A 15,081-nucleotide genomic window follows, 5' to 3' on the forward strand; every position below is an offset into this window, starting at 1 on the left:
GTTGGTTTGTTCCCAAGTCGGTCCCAAGTGATTGGTGACTGGGAGTCAGTTTCAAAACACTTTTAGCCACATTTGAGCAACAAGGATGTTTGGAAGGAGTGGGTTTCAGGCTAATTCTCCCTGGAATTCATTATGAAGTCAATTTTTTCAATTCAACATTTTTGGCATATCCTTTAAGTGCTGAGCCAGCATTATTATCTCAGGAGTGTCATTTCTGCAGAAGTCAGACAGGTAACAGGTACAAAGCTTAAAGAAAATAATGCAAAGCAAAACCAACAGGAGCATAACAAATTCATTTTGGACGATGGTTCTGAACCAAGAGCTCAATTAAACAAATTAAAAGACCATGTGGGACTGGGTAAGATTTGGTATAGGCATTGAGTCTTTTACATAGTTTGGTTAGTGATTCTATTATTTAGTATCTCATGACTTGGTTAAATTAAAGCCGAGAGTGCTAACTCTGTAAAAAGGGATCATTGGTACAATTTGAACAAAAAGTTGTGTTAAGAATATTGCCAAAGTTATTCACTACATGGAAGAAAGCATCTCTTAGATCATGTAAAGATTTGGGATTGGCATGACAGATCCAACATTCCATCAGGTACCCACAGAAGCTGATGATTATGAAATTATAACTATGGTATTATCCTGTCAAATGAAAAAGAAGGCACAAGCAAAGAAAATTTAAGAAGGATAATAGTCTCATTTTTGTAAGTATTGTTCTATCATTCTTAGAAAAAGCTGTCCATGGCATGAAACCATCAACTTCTCATACTGGTTTACACACTAAATGTCTTTGGGTATGGCATGGAGTGGTTCGGTGAACTTTCTGTGTGGCCCAAACACGAGACATGAGATTCATCCCTTGAAATTTACATTGAGTTGTGTAGCTTTAGTGTATAGAGCTTCAGGAACAGAGCAGATTTTTATTTTAGCAATTCCAGGCCAGAAAATTGGGTTGGACGAACCTAGAAGAATTGGAAATTTAGTCCAGGTTGTAGATAAATAATAATAAACTCAAAAGCAATGCATAGGGCTGCAATCTAATAACAGATAAAGTATAGTTTTCCTTTCTTAATAATAAATTTTCTCCTCTAGTCGTTGCAGTTTTTGCCAAGATAAGGCTTGTTTCAGAATAAATTTAACCTCATCAAACAAAGCCTGATTATTTATACAAGTACAGCAAGAATAGTCAAGAGACTCTTTTACGTTTGCTTTGTTGACCCTTTAAGCCAATTAAATAGAGCCCTTTCACATATCTTGTAAGCCAATTAAATAGAGTTCTTTCACATATCTTGGAAGAAAATTATTACATACACAAAACATGCAAACATAAATACACACACAAGCAAAGATCACAGGGTTTTCCACTTTAAAAAATTTAGTCATAACACTGTAAAACATAGAGATTCAAACTCACTTGTTTGTAAAAGGACAGCTAAATCCAAACTGAAAAAATAGAATAAGTTAAGGTTACTTGCTCAAATGGCTAACCTTTGAGATTTTTCATTTGCCTTTAACTGTTAATTCTGTGGAGGCTGTGGACTAAATTTGGGGTATACTGCAGTTTCCACAACAGTTTGGTTTTTATTATTATTATTTTTTAAATTTGAGGCTGAGTTTCACTCTTGTTGCCCAGACTGGAATGCAATGGCGCGATCTCGGCTCGCTGCAACCTCCACCTCCCGGGTTCAATCGATTCTCCTGCCTGGGATTACAGGAGCCCGCCACCACGCCCGGCTAATTTTTGCGTGTGTGTTTTTAGTAGAGACGGAGTTTCTCCATGTTGGTCAGGCTCCTCTTGAACTCCCGAACTCAGGTGATCCGCCCACCTCAGCCTCCCAAAATGCGGGGATTACAGGTGTGAGCCACCACGCAATGTTATGCAAGGGCCAAGGGAGGCCATGAGTTGTGTTTGGTTGTGGGGCCAGAGGGTAACTGTTCATGAAAATAGTGAGTGTATGAAGATTAAGAAAATCATGCTGCAGTGGAAGATAAGGGAGAGGAAGGCAGGAAGAGAAAGGAGATGCCTGAGGGTCTAAAGCTGAGCCCAAGCCTAAGCCCAAGCTCAAGTCCCGGCATGGCACAATTTTGTGAATTAACTCAGGCTGAGTTGCCTGCAATCTTTGGAATGTCATCTTATACTGGTAATGCTGAGGCAGAGGGCAGTAATTGGTGCTTTGGGATAGGAGAAGGGGCAGTTGCTGAAATACAAACTTAATATCATCCCGAGTTCCTCAATTGCAGCCAAAATAACATGTGTTCAGGCCTTTCGGCAGTATCACCCCCAGAACTACCAGCTGTAGTGTGGTCCATTCCCAGACAGCAACATGAAAGAATAAGTTTACAATACGCTCAGCCCTTCTGGCTTAAAATCAGGGGCTCAGAGGCTCAGAGGCTGTGACAACTCATGATGCTGAAAATGCCTCCAATGAAAATGAAGTACTAGCTCTCTGCTTCATTAAAAGCTCTTGGAAAGAATATTAAATCTCGAGACAGCAAAATAATTGAATGCACAATACATTTTTCGTGTCTTTGTATCCAATATATTACCTTTGTCTTATTAATAAAAATTATATCTCTCGTTATATACTTCTTGGATGTGAAGTTTTTATTCATACTCTACTGTGAAGGACAAATCTGTCTCTATTTTCCATTTCATTTAGAAATATACCACATTCACTCTTTTTGATGTGAACTTTCCCAGGAAATTTCTCTTGTGCCCATTTAGTTTTATAAGAGTGTCATTTTGTGCTATTACATCAATATCCTGTTTTATTTCCATTATGTTTTTCAAAAACCAAAGAAAACAAGGTTTTTCTTAAAAAGTTTGACATTTTCTCTTGTTAATTCTGTATCCTGATATTTACAGCTGAAGATAAACTATTTTAACTTAAGTGTAAGATGGTTTAGAATAGCAAATGATACAGTCCACTCAGATTTTACAAAAAAAAAACATTTAGCAGGTAGACACTTAATAAACAAAATAAGCACTTGGAGAAAGTTCTTTGAAAACAGACCTAGGGACATCCACCCGCATGCATCTTTTGCACAGATTTTGTTAAGAAAAGGCCAGATCTAAAAATGTATTGTCAAGAAACAAGTAAACCAAAGCATACATCCCTAGGTATTCTAAACAGAGGTTTATGTGGGGTCCATTTAGAGTGACTGATGCAAATACCAGTTGTAGAAGCGTTAATCTAAATCTTTACTCGGCGACAGATTTCCTCTGTGAAGTCTGAGCATTTTGCATTGCCTCCCAAATCTTTTGTCAAGCTCTTTCCGTCTTTAATTGTAGCAAAACACGCGGCCTCAATTCTTGCAGCATGGTCAAAAAGTCCCATGTGGCGCAACATCATCACAGAACTGAGCAGGAGGGCTCTGGGATTCGCCATGTCCTTGCCTGCAATGTCCTTGCCTGCAATGTCTAGAGCCGTCCCATGAATCGACTCAAAAATTGCAACCCCATTGGCTCCAATGTTGCCACTTGGCGTCACACCAAGACCTCCGATCAATCCTGCCCACAGGTCACTAAGGATGTCTCCATACAAATTTGGCATAACAACAACATCAAATTGGGAAGAATCTTGTACCATATTCAAACATACTGTATCAAGGTACATCTCATTAAATTTAATATCTGTACAGTTTTCTACAACTTCCCTGCATTTTTGTAGAAAAAGCCCGTCTAACATCCGCATGATGTTGGCTTTGTGCACCGCCGTGACTTTGTTCCGGTGGTTGTTCCGGGCATACTCAAAGGCAAACTCAGCAATGGGCTTGCTCGCCCCCTCGGTGATGAGCTTGATACTCTGCACAACTTCATCAATGATCACATGCTCAATTCCACTGTATTCTCCTTCTGTGTTCTCTCGAATGGTCACAATATTTACATCGGTGTAAGGGGTTTTATAGCCTTAGATAGAGACACATGGCCGGACATTTGTGTAAAGCTCCAATGTTTTGCGCAGCGGCAAATTCATAGATGGGTGACCGGCTGCTATTGGGGTCTTCAATGGGCCTTTCAAGCCCATCTTGTTCTTATCCATGGACTCTTTAGCCTCTGAAGGGATCGTCCACTTTCCTCCAGGTCCTTGAATGGCAGTGACGTTCCGCTCCTCCCACTGAATAGGTGCTTAGGCAGCATCAAAAATCTTCATAACTGCAGCTGAAATTTCTGGGGCAATACCATCTCCTGGAATTAAAGTCACTGGCTGAACAACATCAGTAAAACCTCTAGTCACCTGTTTTGGGTTGTGGAATACCCCCAGCAGCAGACAGACCTTGGAGATCCACCCGGGCCCAGCCATCGCTTCCCCTCCTGGCTCTGCAGAGACCGACCCCTTCCAATTTTAAATTCTCTTCTTAAAATGCAGTTCTTGAAAGTTCATCTGGAATGTCCCACATAATGGCCATTGTAATTCTAAATTACTTTTGGTGTAATTTCCCCATCAATTGAGAAATGTGCATGAGATGGACCATAAATACAGCTGGCTAGAGTCCCAGAAGAAAGATTATTCTGGCATGCCTTTAAATTTGGGTGTCTTATTTTGTTTCTCATTAATCTCTGAAAAGAAAAAAATAAAATCCTATGAATCTGGTTGGGAATGTCAGAAGTTTGGACTGGTGTTTTGTTTTACAATGTACCCGGTCCAGGGTATTTGTTTTAGTTGGTGGACAATCATTGCCTTTGTTGTCCAACCCATGACCACATTTTCCCTGTTGAATAGAAATTTTCTTAAGTGTGGCAGATGCTCTAATGGTAACCTTGCCTATCCATGGCCCGTTTACCTTCACACAAAATACTTCATCTTCAGAGATTGGAGTCACTCCTTAATGATGGCACTGCCTTAACTGGTTTAAATTGGTCAACCCATGCCTACTGTTTGGTACATTTATTTTTGCTCTTGGCAGATGTTTAGAAGTAAGAAAAGACTCAATTCACCAAAATTTTAAATCAGGCAGGCAGACCAAACAAAATATTAAACCAGGCATGCAGAAGTTAAAAAAAAAAAAAAAAAAAAGAGTACTCACCAGAAGGACAATGTTCTTATCTCATAAAGGGCTTGCCAGAAAAAGCAAAGTCATTTTTAGGCTAAGAAGGGATTCAAGGCTTTTTATTGAAGTGACCTTATCCAAATAAGATCCTGAACCAGACAAAAAGAAGAGATTTTAACCCAAGGGGAGACTCAACACAGTACAAAAGGTCAGATGTGGAAACGAACAGATCAAAGGGCTCAACAAGGGAATACCACTCATGGTTTCAGGGGCTGCTGATCATTCCAAGATAAGCTCACTTTAGATCCCACTTCCGATGCCAGATTATGTCAAGCTAAAGTAGCAACAGAGAAAGTAGCTCTCCAAAGAAATGAGTTTATTTAAGAATGAGCAGGGGACCATATGCATACCAATTCAGGTATGCACACTATAATAAATCATAGGTTGGTTGAGACAGTGGGAACTTTAAAGATAAAAAGGAGAAGTACACGCAGGGTGTTTTGAAACAAAAGTTTATTTGTTTACAGGAGCTTACTCACAGGACTTAATATGTGTACTGGCTGTTGCTAAGAGAGAGTCTTCACAGAAGGGACCCTGATTGCAGGGACTCTGATTGCAAGTTAGACCACTTGAAGTTTACAGTTAAGACTGGCTATTACTGGAAAGATGTCCTCAGAATATTAGCCTTTGTTGCGAGGTTGTGGATTGGCAACATCTTCAGTGGCAGTTCCCATCACAGGAAAGTGTGCACGAGAGCTTTTCCTTCATGGTCTGCTGACTTCATTGCATTCAAGTTTGGCATTTTGGTGCTGATAACTTTCACACTTTCAGCCTTTAAAATTCTAGAACTCTTTTACTAGTCCGAGGTATAACTTTTTAATTCCTGCAGTATTCTAATACCTCATGGATTTTCTTAAATATTTTGCTGATTTTTGTCATCATCCATGTGAAACACTTCAATGGGTTCCATTACTAACAAATCTGGTCTACTTGGCTACATATTCAGGAGTTCAAATCACAGATTCCTCAACTAAATTTCAAGATTTTATTCTCACTACTCCACTCCTGGAAACAGACCATACTTGAGTGGATGCTTTATACTGTCCTTTCCATGTCAGAATCTCCTCCGTTTGGATATCCTTCTGTTCAGGTGGCACCTGCATAAGGAAAAAGAGTCACTACATGAAGATGAGCCCAGCACTTGGACCTCTTGTCTCAGCCCTCTCCCTAATTTTACTTATGAATGCATGCTTTTTTCTTCCTCTTGAGCGTTGCATAAAAATACACAGGTGTCTTAGTGTGTGTCTGCCACTAGGACAAAATACATTACACAGGGTAATTTATAAATAATAAAAACTAATTTCTCACAGATCTGGAGGTTGGGAAGTCCAAGATTAAGGCACAAGGTGATTCAATGTCTAGTGAGGGCTTGTTACTCACAGAGGGGGTTTCCCATTGTCCCCAAATGGCAGAAGGGGCAGACGGAACAATCAAATTCCCTCAAGGTCTTTATATATATATATATATATATATATATGTGTGTGTGTGTGTATATATATATATATGTGTGTGTGTGTGTGTGTGTGTATATATATATATATATATACACTTTAAGTCCAGGGATATATGTGCAGAACATGCAGGTTTGTTACATAGGTATACACGTGCCATGGTGGTTTGCTGCACCCATCAACCTGTCATCTACATTAGGCATTTCTTCTAATGCTATCCCTCCCCTAGCCCCCAACCCCCAACAGGCCCCGGTGTGTGATGTTCCCCTCCCTGTGTCCATGTGTTCCCATTGTTTGACCCCCACTTATGAGTGAGAACATGTGGTGTTTGGTTTTCTGTTCCTGTGTTAGTTTGCTGAGAATGATGGTTTCCAGCTTCATCCGTGTCCCTGCAAAGGACATGAACTCATCCCTCAAGGCCTTTTATAAGGGCATTAACTTTATTACTGAGGACATGACCTTTCATGACTTAATCACTTCTGACTTCTTTTTTATTTTGAGATGGAGTCTCACTCTGTTGCCAGGCTGGAGTGCAGTGACGCAGTCTCGGCTCACTGTAATCTCTCCACCTCCTGAGTTCAAGTGATTCCCTGGCCTCAGCCTCCCAAGTAGCTGGCACTACAGGTGCGCACCACCATGCCCGGCTAATTTTCTGTATTTTAGTAGAGACGAACTTTCACCATGTTGGCCAGGATGGTCTCTATCTCCTGACCTCGTGATTTATCTGCCTCGAACTCCCAAAGTGTTGGGATTACAGGTGTGAGCCATTGCACCCACCCCACTTCTGACTTCTTAATATCATCACCTTGGGGTTTGGTTTCAGACTTCACTGAAGTTCCAACGTATGAATGGGGGATTGGAGGGATTAATGTTCAGACCATAGTAACAGGTTAATAGAGTTTACATTAATTCTGTAATATAACTTATTTGAGCCTATGGTTAGATATGAAGTGAATAGGGGACCCAAGTACCTTCTGAGAAAGTCATTTATATAAATAAAGATTTGATTGATTTCTTTGCTGAAATGGAAGCAACCCATTTCCCCTGCCGAAAACTTACGTTCTTATACATTTAACCGGTTTAGGCCTTGTCTGCCTGGATTCTGCTGTCACTATATGTTGTTTCTCCTCTTCCCTTGAAGGCTTCCCTCTGGGCTGCACAGTGAAGTCTGAAACCAAAGGCATCTGGATGTGGTGTGTGCCCCACCCCTCTAAGTCAAACCACACCCTGGTCCTTCTGGACACGGAGGGCCTGGGTGATATGGAAAAGGTAAGACAGAGCTATAGAGAAATCTTCTTTACCCTTTGATTCTCTTTTTATGTTTTTATGCATAATATCAATCCAACTTCTCTGGCCTATTCCTGAATCACAAATCTGATTATGGAAACAAAGCTAAATTTCATTTCTGGGAACTTACTTTCTGGGTAAGCTCAAATATTTTGAAGTATTAGTGATAGATCTTCTTATTTTTAACAGTTGGATGAATTATAAAATTTAATAAATACTTACTGCATAGTAGAAGTCTAGGGCTGTGTGCTAAATACAGAATCCTGAATTTCAAAGCTCTATGCTAATCAGTGAACCAGGTAAATGCTCAGAGCCTAGTGGCGAAGACAACATTGTGATCATTTAGAGTGCTTAGATGCTGGAAGTGAGGGCCTAACCCAATGATACAATTTAGGAGAAAGCTACCTGGAAGACGCTGTAACCGGTGGGATTAATGGGTGCTACTAGTTAACGTGTGTGGGGTTCGTAGGCTTGAAGGTAGAAATCAGGAAAATAGAGTTTCACTGAAATAATCTATTTTTAAATGCATAGAAAAGCACCAGCTAGCCTGGCGCGGTGGCTCACGCCTATAATCCTAGCACTTGGGGAGGCCAAGGCGGGTGGATCATCTGAGGTCAGAAGTTCGAGACCAGCCTGGGCAACATGGTGAAACCTTATCACTATTAAAAATGCAAAAATTAGCCCAGCGTGGAGGCGGGTGCCTGTAATCCCACCTATTCAGGAAGCTGAGGCAGGAGAATCGCTTGGACCCGGGAGGTGGAGGTTGCAGTGAACTGAGATCACGTCACTGCACTCCAGCCTGAGTGACAGAATGAGACTCCGTCTCAAAAAAAAAAAAAAAAAAAAAAAAAGAAAAAAGAAAAGAAAAGAAAAGAAAAAAGAAAAAGAAAAGAAAAGCACCAGCTATACCAGGAACATTTATAAAAGTTTTTGCCCAATTTACAGGGGCAGGCAATGTAAGCATCACTGACTTCTAGAAGGGCATGAGCTAGCCCCACACAAAAATTTGCAAATTGGATAATTCTAGATAATTTTGCTTTATAGTATTAGGTGCTGTCTTTTCCTATATTTATATTAGTCTGAGTATAAACTGAAAATAGAATTAGTCAGAAACGACAGAGGGATGTTACCACTGACCCCACATAAATACAATATTATGAAAACCTCCATGCACATAAATTAGACAATCTACACAAAATAGACAAATTTGTTGACAAATACACCCTCTCAAGACTTAACTAGGAAGAAATTGAATCCCTGAACAGACAAATGATGAACTCTGAAATTGAGGCATTAATAAATAGCCTACCTACCAAAAAAAAAAAAAAAACAGCCCAGAAACAGATGGATTCATAGCTGAATTTACCAGATGTACAAAGAAAAGCTGGTAGCATTCTTACTGAAAATATTCCAAAGAATTGAGGAGGAGGCACTCCTCCCTAACTCATTCTATGGGGCCAGCATCATCCTGATACCAAAACCTGGAGAGATACAACAACAAAAGAAGAAAACTTCAGGCCGATATCCTTGATGAACATCAACGCAAAAATGCTCAACAAAATACAGGCAAACTAAATCCAGCAACCCATCAAAAAGCTTATCCACCATGACCAAGTAGGCTTTATCCCTGGAATGCAAGAATGGATCAAGATATGCAAATCAATAAATGTGATTCATCCCATAACAGAAATAAAGACAAAAACTACACAATTATCTCAACAGATACAGAAAATGCTTTCAATAAAATTCAAAGTCCATTCATGGTAAAAACTCTCAATAAACTAGGTATTGAAGGAACATAGCTCAAAATGATAAGAGCCATATGTGACAAACCCATAGTCAACATCATACTAAATGGGCAAAAGCTGGAAGCATTCCTATTGAAAACCAGCACAAGACAAGGATGCCCTCTTTCACCACTCCTGTTCAACATAGTATTGGAAGCCTTGGCCAGGACAATCAGGCAAGAGAAAGAAATAAAGGGCATCCAAATAGGAAAAGAGAAAGTCAAACTATCCCTGTTTGCCAACGACATGATTTTATGTCTAGAAAACCCCATAGTCCCAGCCCAAAAGCTTCTTAAGCTGATAAACAACTTCAGCAAAATCTCAGGATACAAAATCAATATGCAAAAATAACTAACATTCCTATACACCAACCACAGTCAAGCTGAAAGCCAAATCAGGAACAAACTGCCATTCATAATTTCTACTTAGGAATACAGCTAACTAGGGAGGCAAAAGATCTTTCCAAGGAGAACTACAAACCACTGCTCCAAGAAATCAGAGATGACACAAATAAAAGGAAAAACATTCCTTTCTCATGGAGAGAAAGAATCAATATTGTTAAAATGACCATACTGCCCAAAAGCAAGTTATAGATTCAATGCTATTCCTATTAAACTACCATTGAGATTATTCACAGAATTAGAAAAGAACTGTTTTTCTGAGACGAAATGGATTTCAAAACCACAATGAGATACCATCTCACACCAGTTAGAATGGTAATCATTAAAAAGTCAGGAAACAACAGGTGCTGGAGAGGATGTGGAGAAATAGGAACACTTTTACACTGTTGATGCGATTGTAAACCAGTTCAACCACTATGGAAAACAGTATGGCGATTCCTCAAGGATCTAGAACTAGAAGTACCATTTGACCCAGCCATCCCATTACTGGGTATATACCCAAAGCATTATAAATCATGCTGCTATAAAGACACATGCACACGTATGTTCACTGCGGCACTATTCACAATAGCAAAGACTTGGAATCAACCCAAATGTCCATCAGTGACAGACTGGACTAAGAAAATGTGGCACATATACACCATGGAATACTATGCAGCCATAAAAAAGGATGTGTTTGTGTCCTTTGTAGGGACATGGATGTAGCTGGAAACCATCATTCTCAGCAAACTATCGCAAGAACAGAAAACCAAACACCGCATGTTCTCACTCATAGGTGGGAACTGAACAATGAGATCACTTGGACTTGGGAAGGGGAACATCACACACCGGGGACCTATTATGGGGTGGGGGGGAGGGATTGCATTGAGAGTTATACCTGATGTAAATGACGAGTTGATGGGTGCTGATGAGTTGATGGGTGCAGCACACCAACATGGCACAAGTATACATATGTAACAAACCTGCACATTATGCACATGTACCCTAGAACTTAAAGTATAATAATAAAAAAATTAAAAACGAAATAAAATTTTTTTAAAAAACCTGTTTTTAAAAAATTCATATGGAACCGAAAAAGAACTCAGGCAAAAAATAGCCAAGGCAATTCTAAGCAAAAAGAACAAAGCTGGAGGCATCATGCTACCCGACATCCAACTATACTACAGGGCTACAGTAACCAAAATACATGGAACTGGTACCAAAACAGACACATAGACCAATGGAACAGAACAGATAACCCAGAATTTAAGACTGCACACCTACAACTATCTGATTTTTGACAAACCTGGAAAAAAAAACCCAAAAAAACAAAAAGCAAGCAATGGGGAAAGGATTCCCTGTTCAATAAATAGTGCTGGGATAACAGGTTAGCCATATGCAGAAGATTGAAATTGGACCCCTTCCTTTGACCATATACAAAAGTTAACTCAAGATGGATTAAAGACTTAAATATACAACCCAAAACTATAAAAACCTTGGAAAACCATCTTGACCATATCATTCAGGACATAGGCATGGGCAAAGATGTCACGATGAAGATGCCAAAAAAGCAATTGTAACAAAAGCAAAATTTGACAAATGGGAACTAACTAAACTAAAGAGCTTCTGCACGGCAAAAGAAACCATCAACCAAGTATACAGACAACCTAAAGAATGGGAGAAAATGTTTGCAAACTCTGCTTCTGACAAAGGTCTAATATCCAGCATCTTTAAGGAACTTAAATTCACAAAAATAAAAATAAAAAGTGGGCAAAGGACATAAACAGACACTTTTCAAAAGAAGACATACATGCAGCCAACAATCATATGAAAAAAAAGCTTAATATCACTGACCATTAGAGAAATGCAAATCAAAACCACAATACTATCATGATCACACCAGTCAGAATGGCTAGTATCAAAAAGTCAAAAAATAACAGATGCTGGCTAGGTTGTGGAGAAATAGAAACACTTATCCATTGTTGGTGGGAGTGTAAATTAGTTAAACCATTGTTGGAGACAGTGTGGCAACTCCTCAAAGACCTAAAGACAGAACTACCATTTGACCCAGCAATGCCATTACTGGATATATACCCAAAGGACTATAAATTGCTCTATTATAAAGACACATGCATGTGAATGTTCGTTATGGTGCAATAACAAAGACACGGCATCAACCTAAAGTCCCATAAATGATAGACTAGATAAAGAAAATGTGGTACATATACACTATGGAATACTATGCAACCATAAAAGAAGAACAAGATCATTTGCAGGGTATGGATGGAGCCAGAGGCCATTACCCTTAGCAAATAGATGCAGGAACAGAAAACCAAATACATGTTCTCACTTACAAGTGGGAGCTAAATGATGAGAACACATGGACACATAGAGGGAAACAACACACATTGGAGCCTATCAGAAGGTGGACAATGGGAGGAGGGAAAAGATCAGGAAAAATAGCTAATAGGTACTTGGCTAAACACCTGGGTGATAAAATAATATATGCAACAAACCCCCATGACACAAGTTTACCTATGTAACAAACCCCTGTTTTGCAGTATGAAAGCCAAAACAAACTAATTCTATTTTTTTCAAAATAAATTTTTTAAGTGTTGTTTTTAAGCATTTGGAAATGAAAGAAAGAAGCCTTTATTGTGATCAAATTAATTCTTTTTTATCCCCTCAATTTCTAATTTTATTTATTTACTAAATACATATAGCACTATGTGTCAGGCACTATTCTAAGCACTCTATAAATAATAACATGTTTAATCATACAATGACCCTATAAAACATGTACTATTATTATCCCTACTTGTCATATGAGGACACCAAGTAGAGAGAGGTCGAGTAACTTGCCCATGGTCACACAGTTACCAATGGTCAAGCTGGAATTTCAGCCAGGCATCCCATCTGTGAAATCTGTGTTCTTCCCTTTGCTTCCTCCCTAAGTGAAAATTAATCTCATTTTAAAATCTTCACAGATGAGGAAGTTAAGTTATATTTTTTTCATTTTTTTATTATACCTTAAGTTCTAGGGTACATGTGCACAACGTGTAGGTTTGTTACATATGTATACATGTGCCATGTTGGTGTGCTGCACCCATTAACTTGTCATTTACATTAGGTATAACTCCTAATGCTATCAATCCCCCCTCCCCCCATCCCATGACAGGCCCCAGTGTGTGATGTTCCCCACCCTGTGTCCAAGTGTTCTCATTGTTCAATTCCCTCCTATGAGCGAGAATATGCAGTGTTTGGTTTTCTGTCCTTGCAATAGTTGGCTGAGAATGATGGTTTCCAGCTTCATCCATGTCCCTGAAAAGGACATGAACTCATCCTTTTTTATGGCCGCATAGTATTCCATGGTGTATATGTGCCACATTTTCTTAATGCAGTCTATCATTAATGGACATTTGGGTTGGTTCCAAGTCTTTGCTATTGTGAATAGTGCCACAATGAACATACGTGTGCATGTGTCTTTACAGCAGCATGATTTATAATCCTTTGGGTACATACCCAGTAATGGGATGGCTGGGTCAAATGGTACTTTCAGTTCTAGATCCTTGAGGAACCACCACACTGTCTTCCACAATGGTTGAACTAGTTTATATTCCCACCAACGGTGTAAAAGTGTTCCTATTTCTCCACATCCTCTCCAGCACCTGTTGTTTCCTGACTCTTTAATGATCACCATTCTAACTGGTGTGAGATGGTATCTCATTGTGGTTTTGATTTGCATTTCTCTGATGGCCAGTGATGGTGAACATTTTTTCATGTGTCTGTTGGCTGCATAAATGTCTTCTTTTGAGAAGTATCTGTTCATATCCTTTGAACACTTTTTGATGAAGTTGTTTGATTTTTTTCTTGTAAATTTATTTAAGTTCTTTGTAGGTTCTGGATATTAGCCCAATGTCAGATGGGTCGATTTCACAAATTTTCTCCCATTCTGTAGGTTGCCTGTTCACTCCGATGGTAGTTTCTTTTGCTGTGCGAAGCTTTTTAGTTTAATTAGATCTCATTTGTCTATTTTGGCTTTTGTTGCCATTGCTTTTGGTGTTTTAGTCATGAAGTCCTTGCCCATGCCTATGTTCTGAATGGTATTGCCTAGGTTTTCTTCTAGGGTTTTTATAGTTTTAGGTCTACCATTTAAGTCTTTAATCCATCTTGAATTAATTTTTATATAAGGTGTAAGGAAGGGATCCAGTTTCAGCTTTCTACATACGGCTAGCCAGTTTCCCAGCACCGTTTATTAAATAGGGAATCCTGTCCCCATTTCCTGTTTTTGTCAGGTTTGTCAAATATCAGATGGTTGTAGACATCTGGTGTTATTTCTGAGGGCTCTGTTCTGTTCCATTGGTCTATATCTCTGTTTTGGTACCAGTACCATGCTGTTTTGGTTACTGTAGTGTTGCAGTATAGTTTGAAGTCAGGTAGCATGATGCCTCCAGCTTTGTTCTTTTTGCTTAGGATTGTCTTGGCAATGTGGGCTCTTTTTTTGGTTCCATATTAACTTTAAAGTAGTTTTTTCCAATTCTGTGAAGAAAGTCATTGGTAGCTTGATGGGGATGGCATTGAATCTATAAATTACCTTGGACAGTAGGGTCATTTTCATGATATTGATTCCTCCTATCCATGAGCATGGAATGTTCTTCCATTTGTTTTTGTCCTCTTTTATTTCATTGAGCAGTGGTTTGTAGTTCTCCTTGAAGAGGTCCTTCACATGCCTTGTAAGTTGGATTCCTAGGTATTTTATTCTCTTTGAAGCAATTGTGAATGGGAGTTCACTCATGATTTGGCTCTCTGGTTTGTCTGTTACTGGTGTATAGGAATGCTTGTGATTTTTGCAGATTGATTTTGTATCCTGAGACTTTGCTGAAGTCGCTTATCAGCTTAAGGAGATTTTGGGCTGAGATGATGGAGTTTTCTAAATATACAATCATGTCATCTGCAAACAGGGAAAATTTGACTTCATCTTTTCCTAATTGAACACCCTTTATTTTTCTCCTTCCTGATTGCCCTGACCAGAACTTCCAACACTATGTTGAACAGGAGTTGTAAGAGATGGCATCCCTGTCTTGTGCTGATTTTCAAAGGGAATGCTTCCAGTTTTTG

At 39.2% G+C, this 15,081-nt stretch overlaps 2 protein-coding genes and 1 pseudogene across 10 annotated transcripts in view; 1 reads left to right on the forward strand and 2 right to left on the reverse strand.

Annotated features, from left to right (window-relative positions):
* The window catches only part of GBP7 (guanylate binding protein 7), a 46,403-nt gene that overhangs the window by 5,619 nt on the left and 25,703 nt on the right, over window positions 1-15,081 (forward strand). Inside the window, exon 3 of the mRNA XM_015144520.3 lies at window positions 7,651-7,778. Coding sequence (XP_015000006.3) covers window positions 7,651-7,778 — 128 coding nt within the window. The remainder of the gene's footprint in view (window positions 1-7,650; window positions 7,779-15,081) is intronic.
* The window catches only part of LOC114671702 (uncharacterized), a 205,654-nt gene continuing 193,163 nt past the window's right edge, over window positions 2,591-15,081 (reverse strand). For all 9 annotated transcript variants that reach the window (XR_013400692.1, XR_013400688.1, XR_013400716.1 and 6 more), the window contains one exon: window positions 2,591-6,155. The gene's annotated coding sequence lies outside the window, so the exon portion shown is untranslated. The remainder of the gene's footprint in view (window positions 6,156-15,081) is intronic.
* LOC106999579 (isocitrate dehydrogenase [NAD] subunit alpha, mitochondrial pseudogene) lies at window positions 3,201-4,310 on the reverse strand (annotated as a pseudogene).

This window comes from Macaca mulatta, chromosome 1 (genome assembly GCF_049350105.2).
Source record: "Macaca mulatta isolate MMU2019108-1 chromosome 1, T2T-MMU8v2.0, whole genome shotgun sequence".
Taxonomy (NCBI): domain Eukaryota; kingdom Metazoa; phylum Chordata; class Mammalia; order Primates; family Cercopithecidae; genus Macaca; species Macaca mulatta.